The 25228-nt window shown below is 47.7% G+C and overlaps 1 protein-coding gene and 1 long non-coding RNA gene across 2 annotated transcripts; both read left to right on the top strand.

The window, feature by feature from the left end:
- The first annotated feature begins 216 nt into the window (after positions 1–216).
- Positions 217–2994, top strand: LOC309346219. The gene is made up of 3 exons (XR_014158484.1): positions 217–1388; positions 1479–1566; positions 1839–2994. It is a non-coding gene; the product is annotated as an uncharacterized lncRNA (long non-coding RNA).
- A 421-nt stretch (positions 2995–3415) lies between these two features.
- On the top strand, positions 3416–22255 carry LOC309346694 (FXYD domain-containing ion transport regulator 7-like). Its single transcript, XM_081870608.1, has 6 exons — positions 3416–3603; positions 17132–17164; positions 17533–17607; positions 19763–19796; positions 19942–19976; positions 21436–22255. Exons 1-6 carry the CDS (start codon positions 3576–3578, stop codon positions 21453–21455), a joined length of 225 nt encoding a protein of 74 aa, XP_081726734.1. The 5' UTR covers positions 3416–3575; the 3' UTR covers positions 21456–22255.
- Positions 22256–25228: the final 2973 nt, after the last annotated feature.

The raw sequence follows: 25228 nt of genomic DNA, 5'->3' as shown, positions 1-25228 counted from the left end.
AAGCTGCGCTTTGGTTTTCGAAGATTTCGAAAGTCAAATGGACTTCCAGAATGGATTAAGTTTGGCGCTTTGGTTTTTGCTATTTATTTTGCATTTTTGTTTTTGAGGCTTTTTCGGTTAATTTGTTTTTGTAACTGTGTGGAACCCAATTCAGCTACTGATTGATTGATTGTGTGACTGCGGAAATGGATAAAAGCCCCCCCCCCTCCAAACAATGACTAGCATCAGTGCAGGAGGGAAAAAGACAATACTGTCTTATTTATTTTATAGTACAGTACATTGATTATTGCTTTCATTTTATGGGTCAATGGTCTTGTTAGATAGTAAAATTCATGTTAAATTGCTGTTTTAGGGGTTGTTTTTAAAAGTCTGGATAGCATTAATCTGTTTTGCATTACTTTCTATGGGAAAGCACGCCTTGGTTTTGGAGCACTTTGGTTTTGGAACGGACTTCTGTAATGGATTAAGTTTGAGAACCAAGGTACCACTGTAATACTTTTGTCCCCTGTTCTTTTCTGTTGTGTTCTACCAGGGCTGAGACTGAGGACTGGTGGTCAGTAGGAAGGAAGGCAGAAGTTGTTGAAGGCAGTGCCCCAGTTGTCTTTGATGTACCATCTCCCACTAGTCTATCCCCCATCCATTTGGCCAACCCCCTTTAAAAATAAGTTGTGCTATAGCAAAGGTACCATCAGGGCAGGACTTTCACCCAGATGTCCAGCAGAATGAGGAGGAAGGGCCCCCAACTCAGTTAATCTGGGATAGTTCAGACAGTAGAGCACAAGACTTTTAATCTCAGGGTCATGGGTTTGAGCCCCATGCTGGGCAAAAGATTCCTGTGTTGCAGAGGGTTGCACTAGATGACCCTCGTGGTCCCTTTCGACCCTACGATTCTATTGCCAAAGGGCTGGTTTGCTACATTTGGGAAGGAATGAAGCAACATCACCATCTCTGCTTCAAAAAGATGTCTTCTTCCCATAAAGCCCACAAGCCCAGAGACTAAAAATACCTAAGCACTCCACTGCAGCCAGTGCCCATCACATTGTAGTCATGCGACCCCTCGTTCTCTAAGCTAGTTATGTTCTCTGTTAAAGAAGCCCTTTCTTTCGCTGCTGGTTCTAATCATCCTGACTTGGTTTCCTTTGAGAGAGTGAATGTTTTTTTTATTCTCTCTCTCCCCCCCCCCACCCTTGTGGTCACAGAAAGCTGGATCTCGCTGCTCATAGCATAGATCTTCCCCCCACTCTAGTCCACAGCTTTGTGCATTTATCGGTGCTATCCTGCAAAAACCACCAATGGAAGCCACCAACCGCAACAGGGTTTTAATTTTCCCAAGCCCTGCAGGCTCTTTAGCTGCAGGGCGCCTCCAGACTGTCAGACCAGAACATTAGGTTTGCGCAGTTAAAAGTGGATTAAAGCACTCTGTTGCCTTGGAGAAATAAATCAGCTTCTTTCTCTTCTTTTAAATGGACCTTCTGCAGGTTGGAAAGTGACATGGAAACGCCTTGAAAAGGGTGGGACGAATGAATGAGAGAGGAAGGCATGCAATCTGTCTGCAAACAAATCAGAGTAATAAATAAAGATCAGACTCTGTCTGCATTCACATGGCAGGTTATTCCATTTTGCCGATGTTTCCCTGTTAATTCTGCGTTACAGTTTAGCTTTCACGCAACATAAAAGACACTTCCATAAATATAGCAGAATGTAGCACAAGTTGGGTGCTCCTTTCCATGTTATTTGCTTCCAGAATATTTGCACATAACATTGAAATGAGCCTGCCTCTATCTCTGCCTGCCTTTGCATCTCTCTCATAATATTGCTTCCTATCTGGCTCTCCACAGGGTGTGCAAACCCTGAATTCTCCTGACTCTCCCAACCCTTGTTTCAAGCTTCTCTTATTGGCCTCCTTCTTCATGGAGGTAAGACTTTCCACTGTCCAGATTTGCTTCACCAATCCAGTCTAGACTTTGCTCTCGACTGCACTTTTCCGTTTAGAAAAATGACAAGAGAAAGCCATGATAGAAGTCTACAAAATCAGGCACCGTGTGGAGTAAGTGGATTATAATACCAGAACTTGGAGCCATCCAATGAAGTTGAATGTTGGACGATTTGGAACAGACAAAAGAAGGTCTTTCTTCACACAGCATAGAGTTAAAATTTGGAATTTGCTGCCACAAGAGGTGGTGATGGACACTGGCTTGGATGGCTTGAAGGAAGAACTAAATTCATGGAAGTTAAGACTATTAAGGGCTGACATCCAGAATTCAGAAGTGGATACCAGCAATTGCAGGAGAAGAAGAGGAGGAGTTTGGATTTGATATCCCACTTTATCACTACCCAAAGGAGTCTCAAAGCGGCTAACATTCTCCTTTCCCTTCCTCACCCACAACAAACACTCTGTGAGGTGAGTGAGGCTGAGAGACTTCAGAGAAGTGTGACTGGCCCAAGGTCACCCAGCAGCTGCATGTGGAGGAGCGGAGAGGCAAACCCAGTTCCCCAGATTACGAGTCTACCGCTCTTTACCACTACACCACACTGGACGCAAGAGGTGCTGTTGCATTCAGGTCCAGCTTGTGGACTTCATATGGCCATCTGGTTGCCCACAGTGAGAACAGGATGCTGAACTAGATGGGCCCCTGGCCTGATCCTGCAGCACCCTTCTTTTTTTCTTTCTCTCTTGCAGACCCCTTCCCCTTTCATGCTGCCACAATGTGAGAAAAAGAGACCACTGGGCCTCCTGCCACCCTGCTGTTTAACACTCCCAGTCCACCTTGCTTCCTTTCAGTCCAGCTGGAAGCATCATAGCATTAAAAAACAACAACGGCACCAGTCACACCCTGCCGGCTCTCACACTTTTTGTGCTGTTGATGTACCTGGATACGGTCATGGAGAATTGTGTTCTTTTTCCCTATTTACGTTGACCTTGCATCTGCTTTTATTATTTCATCCTAATATTAAATTTGATCCGTTGACTTTGCCTTACGTACTTGTTTTCAGTTGCGCTGTGCATTTTTGAAGGATTTTTTTATTTTAAAAATCATAAATAAATAAAAAGTAGCTGATGTCTCTTGTGAACTGCTTTGGACACTGAGGGAAAGTGGCATATCCATTAAACGAATAAAGGCTTAAAAAAAGTTATTTGCCCCCCCCCCAACCTTCTAAGCTAGTGGCTACTATTACATCTTGTCTGGGGGTGAGGGAAGAAGAGGAGGTGTGCTTTTGGGAGCTGGAAACTTGTGTGTGTGTGTGTGTGTGTGAACCACATGCAGGATTCCTGGGTTCTTTCTCCTAAGGGTCCTGGGATGGAGCGCGTGGGGCGGTAAGAAGCAAGTCCAAGGTCTGAGGTTTCCACCTCCTCCTTCCTCGATCCTCCTCTCACTTTCCACTGGCCCCTCCCTCCCCACGTGGAACGAAAGGGGGGGGGGAAGAGAGGGGGAAAAACACCCGCCAGCCCCGCATCTTCACGCCAGTCTTAGCGCTTCTCCCTCCCAGCTGGGCTGTGCCGCATTCGCTCTTGGCTACGGATCGGACCCGCGAAGAGAAGCAGCTGCGTCACCGCATCGACCACCACCACCACCATGGCTACCCCCCCGACGCCCCTGCATGGTGAGATTCGCCCCCTCCCACCTCCGGGGAGACGGGGCAAGGGCTGGGTGAGGGGGGCTTCCGAGCGGGGCACCCCACAAGCTCATCTAGTCCAGCCCCCCGCTTTGCCCAAGACTAGATATTGCGGGGCAGGAGGAAGCCTTCTTGGAAATCAGAGGCAATGAGTTTTCTGGGTTGGGGGGTAGTTTAGCTATTTGCCCGCCACATTACTATTTTTTGAGGGAGCCCGAGTTTTAGCCAACCCGCTTCCTTCCAGAAGCAGAGAGGAAATTGGAGGAGTGGGGCGCTGATGGGAGACCCCGCACAAAACCCACTGCTTTGCGCGTGCAAAAAAGGAAGCCCCGCTTGGTTCAAACGAGACTCGCTTCTCCGGGCAAAAACGAACCGGCAGATTTCCTTTGAAGGAGCCGGGAATGCGGAGCTGCTGCTCCTGCTCCGGAATCGCTCCGGAGTCGCTCCGGAGCGGACGGAAGAACTTCCGATTTGGGTGTCGAAAACTGCGCTAACCCTGGCTGCACTGAACTGCCCCGCTCCCTCCTTTCCCTGCAATTCCTTACATCAGGAGAGAGGAGGGTGTGTGTGTGTGTGTGTTGCGGGGTGGAGTGGGGCGGGCAGCGCTTGTGCTTCTGCAACTTTGAGGCACCGGGGAGCAGCTGCGATGGGGAGACGGTCCCACGGAATGAACTCCGCGGGGGCTGCAGGACCACCCCCAGGAAACCTTGGCTGGCTTGGGGCTGTTGGCAGTTTGTTGGGAGCCGGCAGGTGCTCCGTGTGCGAGCGAGCACCTTTTGCCGTGGCATTTCTCGCTGTGTGGCTGTTGCTTAACTGGGGACTGCAGAGGCAGGTGTTAAGCTGTTGCCTTCCTGCTTGCTTCCTTCCTTCCTCGCCTCTCCTCTTCTCTCCCCCCCCCCCCGCTGAATTCCCCCGGGAGGAGTCGCTGCAGGGGCTAAATGTGTGGGCTCTGTGTGTGTGTTTGCAGTCACATAGCATGTTGCCCGGCTCACTGCAGTCCTGGGAAGCCTGAAGTCATCAGCTTCTGCAGCTGCTGTTTGACTGACAGCACGGGGAGGACCAGGATGCTGCCCAGCGGCAGCGGCGGCAGCCTCTGTGCATCAAGGGGGTTGGATGCTTGGATGGAATTTGCAACTTTGCAGAAGCAGGGATGCTGCGGTTGTTTTGATGGCGGGGGTTGGCAGCGGGGTGGGAGAGGGAGAGTTTGTGCAGAGCTCTGAATGCCCAGTCAGTTGTGCTTGTGTGCTGCGTACACAGTGTACATGCCCTGTTTACTTTCCCCGGCTTCGACAGTGTTGAGAGTTGCTTGTGGTGCAGAGGAGTGTGTGTGTGTGTGTGTGAGAGAGAGAGAGAGAGAGAGAGAGATTGATTCTTTGCAGAAATTGTTGTAGATGATATCACTCACATCTATGATGCTTCATACCATATCAGACTGTTTGTCCACCCAGTCCAGTAAACTGACCAGCAGCAGATCTCCAAGATCTCAGACAGAGGGTCCCCTGCCCCACTGCCTGACCCTTTTTAACTGGTAATATTGGAATCCGAACTCAGGACCTTCTGAATGCAAAGCATTGGCTCCCTGCCTGAACTTTGGCCCCTCCAGCCCACACATGCTAAGATTCACTTCTTCGGACACAATGCCAAACCGTGGTTAGAGAACCTTTGCCATAGTTTCCCCGTGAAACCCACACACAGAAACCGTGTTGCGTGGACCAGAATCAGAAACCATGGTTTGTAATGGGTTTTCAAACTATGATTTGCAGTAACTGTAGCTTGGTGTGGCATCTGAATGGATGAATTGCAGTTACAGTTGCTGTTCCACCTCCAAGGGCTGGTACACCCAGAAAAGAGAGTGCTGAGAAGACAGAAAAAGGAAAGCAAGCGAGCCACTCTGAACCATGGTTTGCCTGCTGTACGTTTGAAAACACAAACTGGTTGGGGATCTAAACGATGGCTGGTGCAAACCATGGTTTGGCATGAAGTCTGAAGAGACACAGCCTTCTTGACATCTCACTCTCCCTAATTTCCATCTATTACATTATTGTGCCTGGATAGCTCATTTCAGTGGAGTATCCCCTTTATATAAAAGTTGTCTCAGTTAGGATGTGATTGTAGACAGGAGCAAAAACAGATGCTGTATCCTCTTACTTGTATAAATGATGCTGTCCTGGGTGTGTTAGGGTGCATGCTTGAGCTGATTCTATGAATGCCATGTTACCACTGTGTGTGTGAAGTTTCAGACTAGGTGCAGATGGTGTGATTGTGTGTGTATGCTGTACCATCTGCTAGTTTTGTGTGCGTGCATGAATGGCATTTTCTCCTGGGTGTGTATGTTGTATTGAGTGGGTGTTTGCAAGAGGGCAAGATCTGTGATTCTGTGCATTTGAGTGCATGGCCATGGTATCTAAGTTTGTCCTGTACATTTGGGGCCTGGTAGTGATGGATGTTCCTAGTTCCCATGAGGAATCAGGAAGGCAATTGGCAGGTAAACATACATAGGAGTTAGGTGCTAAGGATGAGACAACAATTGACAATAGGGGCATGAATACATTCCATCTCCCCATTGAACACACCACACCACATACTCCATTTGTCTGCCAGCCATGCTGTCACCTAGTGGTCACACATATGGTATTACATGTGCTGCGCGTGTACATGCATAAGGTTCTTCTACTCAATTGAGTAGGGAGTAGTAGTAGTAATAACAACAACAACAACAACAACAACAACAGATATTTTCTGGGTTGCCCCAGCCACCCTGAGCAGCTTCCAACACATAGAAAAACATAATAAAACATTCAACCTTCACAACCTCCCTATACAGGGCTGCCTTCAGGTGTCTTCTAAATGTTGTATAGGGTTGGAGCACCCTTAAGGAAACCTACAAGCCCCACTGCTGAGTTCCTCCAATTTCAGCTAAATCATACCCCCTCAATAGATTTCTAAAAACAGAAGCTGAAATGGCCGTCGAGAAGCTAAGGGGGACAGACTCTCTCCCTGCAATTGAAGCACTGCCTATTTTTGGACGATATGCCTGGATTTCTGGTTCTCCAGTTTTAGGACTCCCTTCCCCGATTCTTTTCATTACCAATCCTCTTGGTTTTAAAACAAGAAAGTGTTACCAGTACATATCTTGTTTTATTGGTCTTAAAGCTTGCAACTGGATCATTGCAGTAGGCAGAGTCCATGGGGAATAGTTACTTCCATCGCCTGCAAAAAACAACAACAACCCCCCGTATATACATTTTCCCCCTGCTAATGTGAATAGTTATTCTGGAATATTTTACGGACTGTGTTTTAAGTATTAAATTATGGTTTATGCTGAGTATTATCTGGCTCCCTAATCAAATCTAAGCTCTTTTCATTTGCTTGATCCAGTTTGTAGCTGTTAAGGCTTTTGCAGCTGTGGACATGCGCGGTTCGTAGTGATGTTGAATGCTCAGCCATTGGGATGACAGGCTGGTGGGGTCAAGAGCACAGTATCTCTCCTTCTCCATACATTCATTTAACATGGGGGGGGGGCATGTGCATAGAGCTAACTTATAATGTGTAGATTGTTCACTGGAGGGCCTCTGTAGCCCTTCGGGAAAGACCATATCGAAGTGGTAGAGAATCTGCTTCAAATGCAGGAGGTTCCAGGTTCAGTCCCCAGCATTTCCAGGTAGAAGAGACTCCCTGCTTGAAGTCCTGGAGAGCTGCTGCCAGTCAGTGTAGACCAGGGGCAGACAACCTAAGGCCCGTGGGCCGGATGTGGCCCAATTGCCTTCTCAATCTGGCCCAAGGATGGTCCGGGAATCAGTGTGTTTTTACATGAATAGAATGTGTCCTTTTATTTAAAATGCATCTCTGGGTTATTTGTGGGGCCTGCCTGGTGTTTTTACATGAGCAGAATGTGTGCTTTTATTTAAAATGCATCCATGGGTTATTTATGGGGCATAGGAAATCGTTCATCCCCCCCCCCAATATAATCTGGCCCACCACATGGTCTGGGGGATGGTGGACTGACCCACGGCTGAAAAAGGTTGCTGACCCCTGAGCTAGACGGACCAGTGGCCTCACCCTGTAGACGGCAGCTTCCTATGTTCCCCTCCTCCGTGTGATCCAACAACCAGGGTACCTGCAGTTTCATAAATGGGATGTTCGCCAGGTACAAAGCAAGGGAACAAGCCTCTGTTACACATAATGCTCAAAATGTGTGTGTCCATCTCCCCTGTTTGAAGTGTGGTTGTAATACACTCTGGAAATGTGACCCTGTGGCAGGAAATATTGGTGAATAAGGAAGGCGTTGCTTGGGAGGGACTTTTGGACCAGCCATCAGTCTGCAGGCGTTCTAGGAAAGGTGTACGTCTGTTTACTAGGGAAGGCGAGCGTACAGGGTGTGCTTTTGTGTGTGTTCGTGCATGCATGCATGCATCCAGCAGTCTGCAACAGTTCCCCTCCTCCTCGTCGTGATGGAACTGCCCTCTCTGCCCAGGCCAAGGTGATGTGCTTTCCTGCACGCAGGCTGGGAAGTTGGAGGGAGTCAGGAAAGGTTATTGTTTGCTACATGCATTGATCCCAGCCACAGAAGGTTATGCGCCTGCTTAGTAACTCAGCTGCTCAGGGCCATTTGCAGTGGCAAACTTAAGTTTGTGTACTCCGCATCAGTCAACAGGGAGATCCAGACAATTGCAGCTCCTTGCCAAGCGTGCTTGCATGATGCAAAATTTTGTTGCATTCAGTGCTGGATTTATGTATATGCTAAACAAGCTATAGCCTAGAGCCCCATTCTCTTGGGGCCCCCAAAAAAATTAAAGAAAAAACAACTGGATGTACATTTCCAAAATATAAGATAAAAAACAAATAAAATAAAACCTACATACAGCAACAGTGTTTTGTGTAGGCTCCTAGCCTGGTTTGCTCATTTCTACATCAATTACTTTGATAAAATACATATTTTGTTATGTGCAAATGGCTTTAGATACCTATTAGGTATCTAAGGTATATATAGCATATATTCAACACAAGAAACAGTGACAATTTGTTGTTGACAAAGGACAGCTGGACAAATAAAGGGCCCCATTACCTTCAGTAGCTCAGGGCATCATCAAACCTAAATCCCGCCCTGGTTGCATTCATTCTTTAGATGCTTAGGTGTACGCTTACAGCAATTTGCTCAGGGCTAAAATAAATGTACCGGGCACAGTAGTCCCTAAACAGCTTGTGATAAGCACCTACCAGATTCCCGAATGTGAGCACTGGCTGTTAGTTACTTACCTGCACATCTGTTTGCATTTTTCATGTATGCCCTGCTAGAAGTGTGGTTGCTGTTTGTCCATTGGTAAAGTCCTCTCCCCACCCCAAACCAGTGAGTTAAATAAATACTGTATCCCCTTTTGGAACTCTTGCATTCCCAGGCTACCTATCCTTTGAAAATCACTTGTGTAACGTTTGAGAAAGCCTTTCCCCTCTCAGCCTCTAGGAGGAAGCTTCCCTTGGCAAGTGTGGACAGCTGCAAAACCGTAAAGCCATAGATTTACCCACATATTTGTTTGTTTGTTTGATAGATAGATAGATAGATAGATAGATAGATAGGTAGATGATAGATAGATAGATAGATAGATTAGATAGATGATAGATAGATGATATAGATGATAGATAGATAGATAGATAGATAGATAGATAGATAGATAGATATAGATATACTTCCCTTCATCAAAAGATCTCAGGGCAGCTCACAAGATAACAATACAAGATAAGAGCACCAAGAAATAGTTAAAACAGAAGCAACGAAACAACTTAGCCAGATGGGTGGGGTATAAATAATATAATCATTGTCATCATCATTATTAATAACCCCACCTCGCACAAACACATTTAAAAGGCTGCAGAATATTACTCAACCAAAGGCCTGGTTGAAGAGGAATGTTTTCCCTGGTGCCTTAAAATATATATGATGAAGATGCCTTATGAACCTCCCTAGGGAGAGTATTCTGCAAACAGGGAGCCGCTGCAGAAAAGGCCAATTCTTGTGTTGTTGCCAGCCTCAGAACCTCTCATAGAGGAGGTACATGAAAAAGGGCCTCAGATTTATTAGAGAAAACAGGTAGGAAGTAAATTCCATGTGAATTCAGATACCCACAGGTGCACTAACCTCCTTAGGGAATACTCTCCTGGGGTATTATTCACAGAATCATATGCATTGTTGGTTTTTAACCCAAGTTACTGAATGTGGAAACATTTAGGCTGCAGTCCTGGGCCCACTTACCTGGTAGTTGAACTCAGTGGGGTTTATTTCTGATTATAGGCTTGGAATGTGTAGGGCTGAACTGCTAGGTTTGTTTCTGCGGCCATCAATAGCCACTGAACACATAATTTGAATTCGGGTGGGGGGAGGGCATTCTCAGCCACCTTGATTTTGTGGTCAAACAGAGTGGTTTAAAGGATATTAAGGATTTCAGAAATCTGTGGTAGCTGATCATGAGGACATGTCTTGTGACACCAAGAGAGACTTCCTCTGATATTTCTGCTGCTATTTTTCACCAGAAGAGAAACCGAAGAGCTGTCACTTATGTGTAGTGCTGGATGTTTGCATATTCATGAGAAGTGGTTGCTATTTGTGCCTGATGGAGAATTATTTGAGGTGGAAAGCTCAATTGTTTGCTGAAAGGCTCCTGACAAATAGAGGGACCTATTGGACAAGTGCGCAAGTTTTTAAATGTGTGACAGAACTCTTCGATTTGCCTGCTGAAGAGTTCTGTGTCACCTTGAAGCTTGAGTCCTCCTATGCCACTAGAGCCCAGTCCCCCCAAATCTCTACCATAGCTGATCCTCTCCAGAACCTATCCAGCAACAACTGGCTGTACTTGCTCATACCATGATAAATGAGACAGTTCCTCCATCAAAGCTCTTGTCTGCCTATCCACAATTTTAAGGAGATACTACTTTGCAGAATAATATTGGTGACTCATAATTAATATATTACTTCTCATTTGAAGTATTTTACAGTCCTTATCTCACTGAGCCTCATAAGAAGCCTGTAGGCTCCTGCTTTATTACTTCCATTTCAGAGAAGGAGAAGTCAAGTTAAACCATAGTGAGTTGTCTAGGACCACCCTCTGAGCCCATTGACGACTTCGCATTAGAGTAACAGACGAAACGAAATTCACACAAATTTGGAATTCATTAACACCTCCATATTCAGATTTGATTTTTTAAAAAAGTTCAGACCATCCAGTTTTGCTTCTGAAATTCAAATGATTATGACATTTAAAAGAACATGAACTAATTTTTGTAGGTGAGTTTTAAGGCAATATTAAGTATTCTTGCTAAAGTCAACATCTCTGTACCTTAAAAACTAAGTATCCAACAGTCTCCATAGCTGGGTGTAGTGAAAAACAATCCGATGGGCAGGTTTTATAAACAAATTCAGATTAGAATCTGCTGGACACTAAAATCCTCTCCAACATTTGTTTCTGCTCCACAACGAACATTTAAACAGTATTTGCAATAGCAACAATAATAAGACTCATCATCACCACCCAAAGCTAGTTCCCATGCACAGGTTAGACTTGTGATCAGAGCTTAATTTTTAAAGAGGGGCCAGACTAAAATATGGAATACACATGTAAACTGGTTTCAAGCCTGCTTAGCTGTCATGCTTACCAACCAATAACTCTGGAACTATAATGTGAAGACGCATTGGGGCCCCTAAAAGGGGGTTCTTTGCACACTCACAAAACTGCAATTCCCAGAATCCTTGGGGGAAGCTACATTAGTTACTGCTCAGTTTAGATTTGTAGTGTACAAATCGTGTCTGAAATCATACCACGGCCCCACCAACCTGGAACTCTTCTACTTAAGCCTAGATGGCAGGCTGGGTCACTGATGAGGGAAAGGCACTCTGCACATGCTTAGGGCCACTGATCTTAATTGCGTTTCTAGGGCTGAGCTCTGGCAATCTGAGAACAGGCTCTGTGACTTAATTACTGGAGCCGTCTAGCCCAGAATGAAACTGCTTGTGGTCAACGCACCACTAATGCTTATCGTATCAGAGCAGATATTGTTGCCTATTAAGAGTTCCTGCCTCAGGCAGTTTTCAGATGCAGAAGTACCTTTCCAAAGGCTCACAGTCCTTAACCTACCACCGGCATTATCCTGGACCCCTGCCCAGCAAGAATCTGCCAGCCAAAGAAATGCTGTTTTACTTCAAGGACTTCTGAGGGGCTGGCCTGGAGCCACAAACACCCCACCTCCACCTTCCAACCTCAAATCCCAAATTCTGAAGAGGGTCAGCACTTTAAACAGAATTCCTAGGCATCTTCAGCACTGCAGAGCATCAGCCTCATAGGCTGCTTTGATTTTGGTGGGCAGGCGAGGACATTCTCAGCCTGATTGTGGCAGGAGGTGTTGTGGGGAGAAGGAGAGAGAGAGAAAGAAAGGCCTCTCCATTTAATAAGCATCTCTGGGAAACGCCTCTCCCTTTATCTCTGCGGCTGCCCTGGTTATTGCTGTCTACAGGGTGTTCCCCTGGCTGGCTTCCAGAACTTTCTGGGAAACCTGCTGACTCAGCGGTGGGGGAGCTTGACCCACACGCCAGCCTCCTGTCTGGCCCCCTGGATTCCTGGACAGGCCGCAGGGGCTACAGGAGGGGCAGAGGGAAGCAGGAAGGGTGAGAGATGGGACTCTTGGCAGTGCAAGAGGGGATCTGAGGACACGGGTGGTCGTTTTCATTCGCCAGCCCTCCACTGGCAGGGCAGTTGTGGGTTTAAAAAAACGAGGGGTGCTTGTTTCGTGGTGGGGAGCAGGAGGAGCCCCAGCCAGGAAAGTTTCCCGTCGACAGCTGGCAAGGCGCCAGCTGCGTGGCTCCCCAAGCAAGCATCCTGTCTCCTCAGCTGCCCCCTCCTAGCCCTGGCAGCGGATTAAGACACTGCGCCCGGCTATGCAGTGTCCTGTCTCCATGGCAACACCCCATCCCCTGCATTGGAGTTTGCATTATTCATCCGCAGTCCCTGCGCTGCAGCAGCAACCGCCCTCAATCTTGCATCAAGCACTTTGGAGCCCTCTCCCTACCTATATTCTGCAGATAGGTTTCGACGGGGGGGGGGGGGGAGAGAGAAGGAATCACTTATGCAGGTGACCGAGATGGGTAGGGTGGGTTTGTTTAATAAGAGGTAGGGGCACTTGAAGCAGGCCTTTTTCCCAATAACCCAGAATGATGGAGCCGAGACCTGCTCTTAGAGGAGGGGCATAGGTGGCATTTTGACTTAGGGGGGCAGTGGGAGGGGGCACTTTTGAGAATGGGAGAAGGGAGCAAGTGAAAACTGGTGTGCGTGTGTGCTGTTAACTCTCAATTTTAACGTCACTTCCAGCCGTAGCAGAGAAAGCTGCCTGCTGCCTGAAGTATAAATATATATCGGGAGAAGTTGCAGCAGCTGGTATTTTCTCTTTTGGTGTTGCTCCTAAAAGACATAGCAGTTCCATTTGGAAATCTGGGGCATATCAGGTTTTGCACCAAAAGGGATGGATAGAGGGAGAGGTTGATGGTGCAGAGAATTGGGGAGGGTTTTATGGGGGGGGGGAATGTGGTCAAGTGTCATTCCGTGTGTGAGGTGAGTGGCCTTTACAAAAAGGTGGAAGAAATGTCAGAGTGGGCAGGTGTGTATATTTGTGTAGCTGGGTTATCTTTGGCTATGCAGATGATTTTTTAAAAAAATGTATTAATTTATCCCACTTTTTCCTCGAAGGAGCTCAAGATGGCCCAGGTGCTTCCATCCTCACAACAACCCTGTGAGGTAGGCTGGGCTGAGAGACAGTGACTCGCTAAAGCTCACCCAGGGAGCTTCATGGCTGAATGGGGCTTTGAATCCCAATTTCCCAGATCCTAGTCCAACACTCTAACCATTGCACCACACTGTCTTCCCAAGGATTTTCTCAAGTTGAGGGGTGTTTGACCCCTGTATGGGTTGCAAGAAGCTGGAGGATATGGGAGAGCTGCATTGATCTGCCTTTCCTGCAAATATGGCTGAAATTACATCAAGCAGCCAGAATGAACACCGTCCCAGTGTGATGTGTCTAGACCTCCGTTGGCCAAACACCTGTGGGATGCAATGTTCGCTGGAAATGTGTTTGAAGTCATAACCTCTGGCCTAGAACCTCTTTCACTGAAGCCTAGATGGATGGCTGTGTGTGATTAGTTACTGGTGAGGGAATGTGATCCACCACACTCCCCATAAGTCAGAAACATGGCAATATTTCGAGTTGCAAGGAGCTGTCAACGATGTTCCTCACAGGCAGAGAGGTCTCCCCCATCACCTGCTGGTAAATCCTTTTAACTGGCGATACCAGGGATTGAACCTGTGGCCTTCTGCCTTCAATGCAGGTGCCCTGACACTGAGTTAAAAGGATCCACCATTGCCTGTAAGCACCCCAGACTCCCTGATGAGTCAGTGTCACTCTGTCCTGTCTTGACAGTACTGCTTGAATCATTATCATTATCAGGGCACGTCTACAACGCAAAATTTAAACCAATCTGAAACTGGTTTTACTCTCCAAGTCTCTTCTGAAGGATCATGGGAACTGGCATTTTTGGAAGGTACTGGGAAGTTTGCATTAAGAGAGACCAGACCCTTCGCCAGAACAAGAGTTCACAGAGTTCCTTAGTCGGGAACTTCAGCCACTAAAGAGGTTTAGAAATTGGTTTGAGTGTATAGGCTCTGCATACCCAGAACACCAAAGGGCAGGAACCTATAAGGGCCTTCATGATCCACTGAAAGTGAGATTAGATTAGATGGCAGGTTGAAGTAGTGTTGGATCTCCCATCTTTGCCTTCTTCAAGGGACCACTTGCACAACAAGCAAAACGCTTTCTGTACCACTCAAGAAAGAGGTACAGTGGTGCCTCGCAAGACAAAATTAATCCGTTCCGTGAGGCTCTTCGTATAGCGGTTTTTTCGTCTTGCGAAGCAAGCCCATTGACAGCTTAGCGGATTAGCGCTATTAGCGGTTTAGCGTCTTTTAGCGATCAGCTGTTAAGTGGCTTATCAGCGGATCAGCTGATAAGCGGCTTAGCGGCTTAGGAAAAGGGAGAAAAAGGGGGAAAAAACCCGCAGGAACTCGCAAGACATTTTCGTCTTGCGAAGCAAGCCCACAGGGAAATTCGTTTTGCGAAGCGCCTCCAAAACGGAAAACCCTTTCGTCTAGTGGGTTTTCCGTCTTGCGAGGCGTTCGTCTTGCGGGACACCACTGTACTCTTTTGCAAGATTTATTTCCCTCCAATTGCACACCTTTTGGGGGCATGCAGAAGACCAGAACCACATTCCCAGCTCAGAGGCAGCATCCAGAATTGCATTGTTAAAAGTTGCTACCCGATGTGGATCAAGACCACTGTTTGGAGAACTAGGGCCTGCCCTTCCAATAGATGCCAAGATATAGTCTGAAGGAACGTGGGCCCACCGCCTTACTGAAGCTAGACAGGTCCAAGTCTGGTTCATTTCTGGAAGGGTTCAATGATGGAAGAAACACAATACATCATTGTTAGAAAATAAACAAAAATAAATAAATTTAGGAAGATTAAGGCAGTTGCCTCAAATTGTAGGCAATACTAAAGGATGTCAAACTGCCAGATATTCACATTTTTTTTTACCATGGGGAGGGGACACCATTTGAATTTTCCAATCAGGTATCAAAACATCTTGGGATCAGAATCAAAACACTCCCAACCGGTGTTGCTATATATACACACAGAGGCAGGCACTTAATGGTCAACTCTTAGAAAAATGTGTTCTTCATTCTACAATGGTAGAAATCCCATCCTGGCCTGGAAGCAAGTGATAGGTGCCAATTCACACCTGTTATCTTTAAAAGGTTGAAAGCAGCTCCAGTCGCTGTACCTCTCAACCCACTGCCCATTGGTCCCACTACCTCCCCTCCTTTCCCACTTACTGTATCAAGGACAACTTATAGTTTTGCTGAATAACAGGTAGGGTAGAAGAGCTTAGTGAGTGGAGGACCATGGTCAAAAACCCAGCTATTATATCATCACTCATTGATTTAGATCTTATGAAGTTAGAAGAACGATACCTGGCAATCCTATTTGAACCCACTCATGCCACGCTCAAATCCTGTCTTGATCTACACAAGGCAGTAAAGCAGATTAGTTGTTAATACCACCAGGGAGAGCTCCTAGGAAGCAATTTGCTCCAACAGCACCAAGGAGAGCTCCCAGTGACAAGGTGTGGAAGGGGCCCTTTGAGCTTCTTTCTCCAGTCCACTCCTTTTGAAGAACAGGGGTGGGGCAAATGCACTCCTCCAAGCCTCTTTCTCTGGTACTTGGGACTCTCCCCATGCCACACCCTCTCTCCAGGACACACCCCTCACCAGCCCTACTTTGCACCTTCCTTGGATGCTTTTGCCTGTCTGGAATTTGTCCTTAAGCTTTGATCCTGCCTCTTTCTTGCCTGGATGAAAGAGAAGAGTGTGTGCATGTGCGTATAGGAAGTAGTCTACTATACCAAGGTAACATGTACATTCACCCACGTTTAACGCTCCACCCACGTTTGCCTTTGGCCTCTCCTACCACTGTCCCGGAAGGCAATGAGAACTTTGGCCTGAAAAATGTTCCCAAGCCCTGAACTAGGGTGAGGTAATGTGGGAGTCAGTTTGTTCCACAAGCCCAGGGCAAATTGCTTGTGAGAGTCCTGGTTCTGGTTCTACGACACCTGATTTAGATGTAGCGATGACCACCAAGCGTGATGGTTTTCAAAGAGGATTAGACAAATTCATGGATGGTGAGACCATCAGTGTCTACTAGACATTCTGGCTATGTTCTGCCTTTACTGCTGGAGGCAGCATTCCCAAATCACAAGTGGGGAGGGGGCTACTACATTCATATCCTGCTTGGGGGCTTCCACAGGCATCTGGTTGGCCACTGTGAGAACAGGATGCTAGACTAAATGGGCCTTTGGCCTGACCCAGCAGGTCTCTTCTTATGTGGGCTCCTGCCTGGTAGCTTTGGGTTTCAGCACCTTCTTAAGCACCAGCCAGGAACCTGGTGCAGCTCCTTGGGCAGTGATGCTGTAGCCTCCAGCTCAGTGTCCTGGTCAATGCTGGACTCTCACTTCATGGCACATCCTGTATCAAACGGTTTGAAGGGAACCAGTGACTTCAGATTCACCAGATTGTGCTCCCTAAACTGAGAAATGTAGAAGGATCATCATGGAAGGCTTAGAGGATACTTAGAAGAAGCTAGGCAATAACCTTTAACATCTCTCTTAAATAAGAACAGGACAGCAACAGGAAATGCATGGCAATACCCAGGTACAACTAAGCCCAGCGCCACCTAGTGACTAATGAGTATAATGACACTATCCACATAGTGGATGCAGGAATGAACTATACAACATTTATTTAAGCCATTGTTTTGTAGTGAACCCTATTGGGTACGACATTACCCAAGACAATGATTTACCAGCCAATGAAATGAAATGCGCAATAGGCCTGGTTGCTCACTGTACTCTCACTCTCTGTTTTCTCCCCAGATAACAGCAGCCACATGGACCCCTTCACCTATGGTGAGTAATGTTGTAGAAATGCAGCACAGTCGCTGGGTCTGAGAGTTGTGTCATACCCAAAGTAGACCCACTGAAATTAGTGAGCATGGCTAACTTGGGTCCACTATTCTCAATGGGATCTGCTCTGAGAAGAATTTACCTGAAGATCCTTTTGCCCCACACGAGAAGGAAGAGATATTGTAGGGAGTTGGCTGCCCCTCAGGGGTCCCTTTCAACTCTAGGTGGGGGCGGTGTTAAGGGGACTGGGTTTTACAGGGAGAGGCGGGGCATGTCTCTGGGTGGCAGATATGGCATCTAAGGCATCTTGGTTTGGGTGCTTGGGTGACCATGAACATCATACATTCTGACCGGCTCCATTATCCTTCCAGACTATGATACGCTGCGCACGGTGGGACTGGTCTTGGCCATCGTCATGTTTGTGCTGGGAATCTTGATAGCACTGAGTGAGTCACTTCTTTTTTTATTGATGTATGCTTCCTTTATTCCTCTCTTGGCTCCTACACTGGCCTCCCTGTCTGGTTCCCTCAGCTCCCAGTTTTGATATTTTACTTGGGTCCAATATGTGCCCTATTATGCAGACAAACCACCCAAATGCAGATACCTGTATCAGCCAAAGGAATCAGCAGCTACTGAAGAATCTGGCATCCCTTCCTTCCTTCCTTCCTTCCTTCCTTCCTTCCTTCCTTCCTGTCTACAAGGTTCTAGAAGCAACATCTCAGGAAACTTTTGATGCCAGAGGTGCCAGGGGATTAGGGGCCCCCCACAATAGCTCTCTGCTCATCCCCTCCAGTGACTAGTAGAAGCAACATAAATGAGATGCCACAGTGATGCAGTGGCTAGCACGTTGAACTTTGACCAACATCCATATCCTTGTTCAGCCACAAAGCTCACTGGCTGGTTTTGGACCAGTCATGGGAAGGGACCTTATATCAAGTCAAGACTCTTATGCATTCCAGTCCAGGGTTGTCTCCCTTGGTTGGAAGCAGCTCTCCAGAAACTCATGGAGATGTCTTTCCCATCTCCTGTTACTTGATCTTTTAAAGTAGATATACTGGAGATTGAATGTTGGGACCTTCAGTCATCAAGGCATGAGCTGTTCCGCTGAACCAATGGTGTTGGTCCTTGTCATGGCCCTTCCCTCAGTTTAACTTACTCACAGGGTTGTTGTTGTTGTTGTTGTTGTGTGGTGAATCCCCAACAATACTCTAAGCTTCATGGAGGAAGGGTGGGGCACACATGATAGGTAGATAAAAGAATGTAACATAAGCAAATTTGGTCATATTCTGCATCATGCTTATACATAACAACATAAGAAGAGCTTTGCTGGGTCAGACCAAAGGTCCAACAACCTGTTCTCACAATGGCCAACCAGATGCCTATGGGAAACCTGCTTTCAGGACACAAGTGCAAAGAATTCCGCTTTTCTGGACACTTATTATTTTCATCCCAGAGCATAGACAGCCTTATCCATTGTGAGATACAGAAATGCAAGATACAGCTGCATGTGATGGGCCTTCTCAACTTCCAGGGCAAATAGCAGCTTCAGGGGGGTTTCATTGGAAGGGAAAGGGTTAACCAAGGGATCTCCCTAGGTATATGTGGAAGGTGCATATATACATTTGTCACTGAGGCCATCCAGAGGAGCTCTGTTAGTTACAGACCCCTGACTGGCCTTAGCTAGATGACAGTCATTTAGTTTCTCCTCTAGCAGTGATTGAGGAAGACCGTTTTAGGCTGACAGGCCTTTGCAGCCATTAAAAACATTATTGATTAGCCAGTCACCTTAATGATTATTTTGTACTGTATTTAAATAGCATTTTACATTTTATTGTCGAGCAATAACCTTATATTTTATGACACAGCTGTAATCTTTTCATAAACAAACAAAATATGAAAAGGAAAATACTTTTTAATAGCAGCCTGTTAAGGACCTGTGTGACCTTTCAGGACTGTGCTAAATATTGAGGTGGCAGTCGAAAGAGTGGCAGCGGTGGAGGAAGGAAGGAAACTGGGATAATGAGAGGAGAAGAGTTAATTGCCTTGCTAAAGCCCCTATTAGTTTTATCTAGACAAGGTGATAGATGGGGGGGGGGGGTAGATGCATGCTGTAAAGTTAACAAGCTAGTTTGCCTACATTGTGCACAGATCTTTCAGGAGTGAAAAAGGGTGCCCTTCCCCTTTCTCATTATCAAGACACTCACCCACCTTTCACTATAGAGCTACAAAATGCCCAAGTTCAGCTTATCTGAATGCTCCAGTCCTAAATCTGAGCCACATTTCACTACAAAGTACAGCTGAGGCCAGTGGGTCTACAGTGTGTTTTGAGTGGGGGAGGTTCCTTTCCTCCACTCTAGACCATGCTATCCTCATGCTGAGAGCTCTGAACAGCACTACATGGCTCCTTTTCCAGCTGGGCAGCAGTCCTGAATAAGAGGGTGAGGTTACGCTGCAATGTTTTGTTACAGGCCCCAGTAGTATTTTTATTTATTTATGAATGACACTTGGTCCCACCAGATAGCAAGACAGGATCGTTGTCGCAGCCTCCTAGCCCTTCCCTTCCACTCATACTTTGCTCTCTCTTTTTCCCTCCTGCTGCAGGTAAAAAGTTCAAGTGCAAAAAATCTGACCCCAGGTAGGTGCTTCCTCACCACCTTCTCTCTTGTCTTCATCCCTGAGCTGAACTCTGCAACACCCTCCACCTGACCTCCCTCCTCCTCAAACGTTGTGCCCTTCATCCCTATTCACTTGTTCCCTTTTCTGTGTCTTCATCTCTGCAGCCTGTCGGACCCCAGGGCATCGGGCAAGTCTCCTAGTAAGTGTGACCTGGCCTTGGGAGGGAGGGAAGGAGGGAGGGAGGGAGGAACAGGGCAAGTGGTATCTCATGGGCCTGTTTGTGTGTGTAGCCTTGTGCAAACTTAGCAGGGAACACAACCTCCCTCTCTCTCTTCAATCTACTTAAAAGCAGACCAGGGGTCAGTGGTGGCTGGTGCACTGGGACTGGTAGGGTGGGCAGTACGGAGGCCAACAGTAGGGGGCACCCGAGATACCAATAGGTGAAGCCAGAGCCAATGACAAGCGAAGCCAACTAATTCTTGTTTTATCCTCATCCTCTTCCCTGTTGAGTTCTACAAAAGCAACACTGAGACCGTACCTTCCAGCACGGCATGGTCCGAATCTGGGACGCCATCTTCTGGGTCTCGAGCGAGTTACGTGACCCGCCTGAGATTGCAGCCCCCCCCCTCAAAGCACTGTGTTCAGGCACAGCACCCAAAAACTTAAGTTTTGGGGTGCCTTGAAATGCAAATTTCTGTGCGCCGTGCCCAAAAATGGTGCAGCCTGAAATAGTGCGAGATCATGACGGCCATTTGGGCCACTGTCCTCTCGTAAGAAAAAAAGGGATGTCCTCTTTTTTTCCAGGGCATTTGACCGGTATGTGAGACTAAGGAGGAGGAAGCTGACGGCTAGAGCCCTTCCCTGCACCCTGGACTGGGTGCCAAGGCAGGCAGAAGGGGGCTGTCTGAGGGGCAGACTGAGGTTGGCAGGGCAGTGCCTCATATGTATTCCCTAACAGACCAGCCACCACTGCCAGGGGTCCACCTGAACCGCCATATTTTACCCATAAGAGAGGTCACGTTTATTATACATTCATTCTGATTTCTTCCCAGAGAGGTTTGACAACGTTGCTTCAAAAGCAGCCATTACCTCAATTTCCAGCGCATCCCTTTCCTTACTGCAAAAATAAATTAATAAAAATAAATATTTTGCGAGGGAGGGGGATGGGCCCTGTTGCACAAGAGGGCCGAATCCACTTCAATGGTGCAAGCTGGATTTGCCAGGATGCGGTCGGACCCCCGTAAGAACAGCTACGGCCTCAAAGTGCCCAGGGTGTTTCGAAAACAGCCCCCTTCCCGCCGATCTGCGTTTGCGCACATGCGAAGGTGCCTGCCTCTCTGCCCCCTTCACCTTCTCCTTATGGAGGCACTGAGGAAATTGCGAGAGGGAGGGCGGCTTGAAGCTCCCACACCTGAGGTAACCTCCCGCCCACCTTCCGTTACCATGGAGTTTGCTGACGTCGGAGGGGATGCTGAGGACTCTATGGTGACGCCATGGCAACGGAGAGCACGATTCCTGCAGCAGCTGGGAAGCCTACAGGGAGACATTGTTTGCCAGGGCTCCCAAATGCTAGAATTCGCTTCTCTCCATCTTGCCACGGCCACTGCCACTCTTCTCTCAATCTCTCCCTCTCTCCTTCTTCTCCTTCTCTCTTCCAGCTCCAGCCGGTGGTGTGTAGGTGCCCTCGCCAATCTCTGCTGCTCCCGACTGGCTGGGGGATGAACTGCGCCCAGGAACATTTCTCCTGAGACCTTGGCACCTTGGCACCGACTGCCCGGGAGGGGGAGGGGCTCTCCGTTCTATCCTCGACAAGGGAGGGGCAATTTTATAACCAGTTAGCTCTTGCGCTTCCATTGCATGACGGGGGCGGGCACCTGGGTGGGGTTGGGGGAGCTACACAGGCCATGAGGTAGCAAAGTCCCTCTGCCTGTCTATTTCAGCTGGCACCCACCCCACTGGGGGCTGGTTCCCATAACCCCCAAAACAGGGTCCCTTTAAACTGCAATAACGCTGCCTGCTGCCACCCTCTGGGAAACACCCACCCCACCCCATGCCACGCCATGCCCCCCCAGCGATGCCCCCTTGCTTCTGGGCATATTAACCCCCCCATAGCTGCTGCTGCTTTGCTTTCTGTGCCTCCCGCTACGCTGTGAGAAAAAAAAGAAGAAGTCCAATGACCACGATAGCCACAAGGGGGACGGGGATTCTACCCAAGAGCCAATCTGCCCCAGTGCTAGAAACCAGGACGCTTTTTTTGGGTGGGGTGGTGGTGTTGGGCCACCTGTGAAGCCAAGGATAGGGCCAGCCGAAGGAATAAAAAGGAGCGAGGGAGGGCTTGCTTTTGTGGCATACACTCCACTTCCCCCAGGGGGCGCTGCTCACAGCTTCTCCTTGCTGTACCATCCACATCTCCGTGTCTCTCATCCAAGCATGGAGCAAACTTTGACCAATCAATAAACGTGGGTTGTTTTTTTCTAACTAGGCTCGCTTGCTTTGTTTTGTTTGTTGTTACCCTAATGGGCTCAAAAGTTCCATCTCACCACTGGGTAGCTCAGTGGGGTAGAGCATGGTGCCGATAACACCAAGGTTGCAGGTTCGATTCCTCGTGTGGGACAAATGCATATTCCTGCATTGCAGGGGGGTTCAGTGGCGTAGCGTGGGGGGTGCAGGGGGGGCCGGCCGCACCGGGCGCAACATCTGGGGGTTAGGGTTAGGGGGTGCAAATCCATGGGTTAGGGGGCGCAAATTACTTGCCTTGCCCCGGGTGCTGACAACCCACGCTACGCCACTGGGGGGGGGGGGTTAGACTTAGATGATCCTCAGGGTCCTTCCCAACTCTACAAGTCTATGATTCCAAGCTGTCTTGGGATCTGCAATTCTGAGCTTGCTGCATAAGTGGCAGGATTTGGGTTCTAAAAGAACTGAGTTCTACCCCCTCTTTTTTTTACTGATCTTCCGCTCCTGCAAGAAGTGAGGTTACAGGGAACCAGGCAGGGGGCCTTCTGAGTAGTGGCGCCCGCCCTGTGGAACGCCCCCCCCCATCAGATGTCAAGGAAATAAACAACTACCTGACTTTTAGAAGACATCTGAAGGAAGCCCTGTTTAGGGAAGTTTTTAATGTCTGGTGTTTTATTCTGTTTTTAATCTCTGTTGGGAGCCACCCAGAGTGGCTGGGGAAACCCAGCCAGATGGGTGGGGCATTAATAATAATAATAATAATAATAATTCACTAGAACTAAGGAATAAGCTACACTACAGGTTGTAGGCAGCTAAGTTCTATGTGGAGTGCACTCATAGAAATTAATGGACGTAAATTTCTCATGCTAATTAATCCCAGTGGGCCTAATGTTGGCAACAATCCTTTGTATTAAATGTGGAGTTGCACTTACGATGCCTTTTAAAATGGCGGCTTTGGGAGGGGCTGATTAGGGTCAGGCAGAAAAGGTAAAGATCCCCTGGACGGTTAAGTCCAGTCAAAGGTTGCGGTGCTCATCTCACTTTCAGGTGACGGAGCCAGCATTTGTCCACAGACAGCTTTCCAGGTCATGTGGCCAGCATGACTAAACCACTTCTGGTGCAATGGAACACCGTGACAAGTGCCAGAGCTCACGGAAACGCCGTTTACCTTCCCGCCGGAGTGGTACCTATTTATTTACTTGCACTGGTATGCCTTTAAACTGCTAGGTTGGCAGAAGCTAGGACAGAGCAACAGGAGCTCAACCCATTGCATGGATTCGAACCACAGATCTTCTGATCGGAATCAAGGCCATAGGAAGGGATGTGTTAATCTGATGAAAAATTGCCCCCCACTTCTCAAAGCTGCTACTTGCCATGTGTGGAGGGGAAGCTACAATTGGCCCCAAATGTGTCTTCCTTCCTGATACAGGTAAGAGCTGGTGGAGAAGGCAGATCTCAGCCTGAGAATGGAGAACGTTAAATAAAGTTACGGTGTGCCATGACAGCTGCTATTTTTCAAAAAAACAAAAACAAATAAAAAACACAGCCCAGATGTGTTAAATGCAATAATGCGTTTAATTGCAACGTTTAGTCAGGCCCTTCTGAGAAGAAAAGGCCTTGATCTTCTTACTGAGATGCCTTCTTTTTGTTTTTGTTTTTCCGCTGGTTTTTAACATTGGCTTGGTCAGCAGAAACGAGCAGCTGAATGTGCTCCTCTCCACGGTGTGAAGTGTTTCACCTGCCAACTGGCTGCATCTTAGGTTGCAGAAGAACGGCACAGGCGGCTTTGTATTTGCGGCCAGTTGGCAACCCTGGACCATCTAATCAGCGTTATTGTGGCGATGGGGGAGGCGGAAAAAACCCACCAGCCATTCTTGGAACGCTGGCGTCCTTAACTAAGGAAGGGATGAATGAGCAGCTGCCTGGGCCGCGGCCTGGTAAATTGCCATGATCAGAAGAAAGAGGAACACAACACATACAGAAAGAGGCAAATTGAGATGGTGCGTGTGGCTGCCGCGCTGCCAACAAGGGCCAATCCACACTTCCGCTTGTCTTGTGCCTAGAAAAAAAGGATCTGAGCAGTTTCCTGCTTGTTCTGTACTTCCTAGGCACAGGTCTCTATGCAATTTGCCTAAAATAGAATAATAGAATTGTAGAGTCGGAAGGGACCCTTAGGGTCATCTATTCCATCCCCCTGCAATGCAGGAATATGCAGGGAGCGAACCTCCAAGCTTGGCGTTATCAGCACCACGCTCAGCACCAACTGAGCGGTTTTGCCTTTGCCCTGCCGCTTTCCCACTGAAAACCTGCTCTTTAGTGCTAAATCAGAACAAACAGCAATCTGTGGGAAAACCCAATGGACATTTACTCCAGTTCAGCAGAAAAGAGCAGGTTTTCCCAGAGGGGAGGAGAGTAGTGCCCTCAGTCTGTAAAAAAAACCTGGATCCAGGGGCTGAGCCATGCCTCTAAATATATCCAGCGTTGTGGGGCCTCCTCCCCTGAGATTGCAAGAAAAATGTGGTGCTCTCTTTAGCGACCAGGGAAAACGCAGGGTCTCGCTTGCTTCCCTTTAGGTACCAATTTCCGACTATACTTGGGGCTTTATATGATGGGAAGTAATTCACAAATCCAATAAAGCTAATGCTCCATATTCTGAATGATCTCACCTGCTGAGCCAGGCGGAGAAACCCACATTGTGAGTGCAGCCGTGGCTGCCAAGATAACACGTAATTTGGGGGAGTAGAAATATGAGATGCTGGTACGCATATCTTGATAAAAGCGCCATGGGTGCCCACACACAAGAGTTGCCATGGGTAGCAAGAAAAGAAACGACGGTCCTCTGTACTGGTAAGGATCATCACATGCAAAAAAGCACCACGTAATTCTACCCTAATGCCATCACAGGTGTCCAAGTTTGCAAGCTCACTCTCATTGTGCAAAGGGGGCTTTCCCGGACCCCTCCAAATGCCACTGCCTCTCATCCTAGCAACCCCA

Source organism: Podarcis erhardii, assembly GCF_964252035.2.
Source record: "Podarcis erhardii genome assembly, chromosome: 7".
Lineage (NCBI taxonomy): Eukaryota > Metazoa > Chordata > Lepidosauria > Squamata > Lacertidae > Podarcis > Podarcis erhardii.
Note: the sequence above shows the minus strand (reverse complement) of the source record. Positions and strands in the feature narration are given on the sequence as shown.

What these genes read in the sequence shown, in the direction of transcription:
- LOC309346694 (XM_081870608.1), top strand. Translation starts at nt 3,576, where the DNA reads ATGGCTACCCCCCCGACGCCCCTGCATG. An exon ending in CCCCCCGACGCCCCTGCATG is followed by an intron (nt 3,604 to 17,131) that starts GTGAGATTCGCC and finishes TTTTCTCCCCAG; the next exon opens with ATAACAGCAGCCACATGGAC. An exon ending in GGCATCGGGCAAGTCTCCTA is followed by an intron (nt 19,977 to 21,435) that starts GTAAGTGTGACC and finishes TCTCTCTTCCAG; the next exon opens with CTCCAGCCGGTGGTGTGTAG.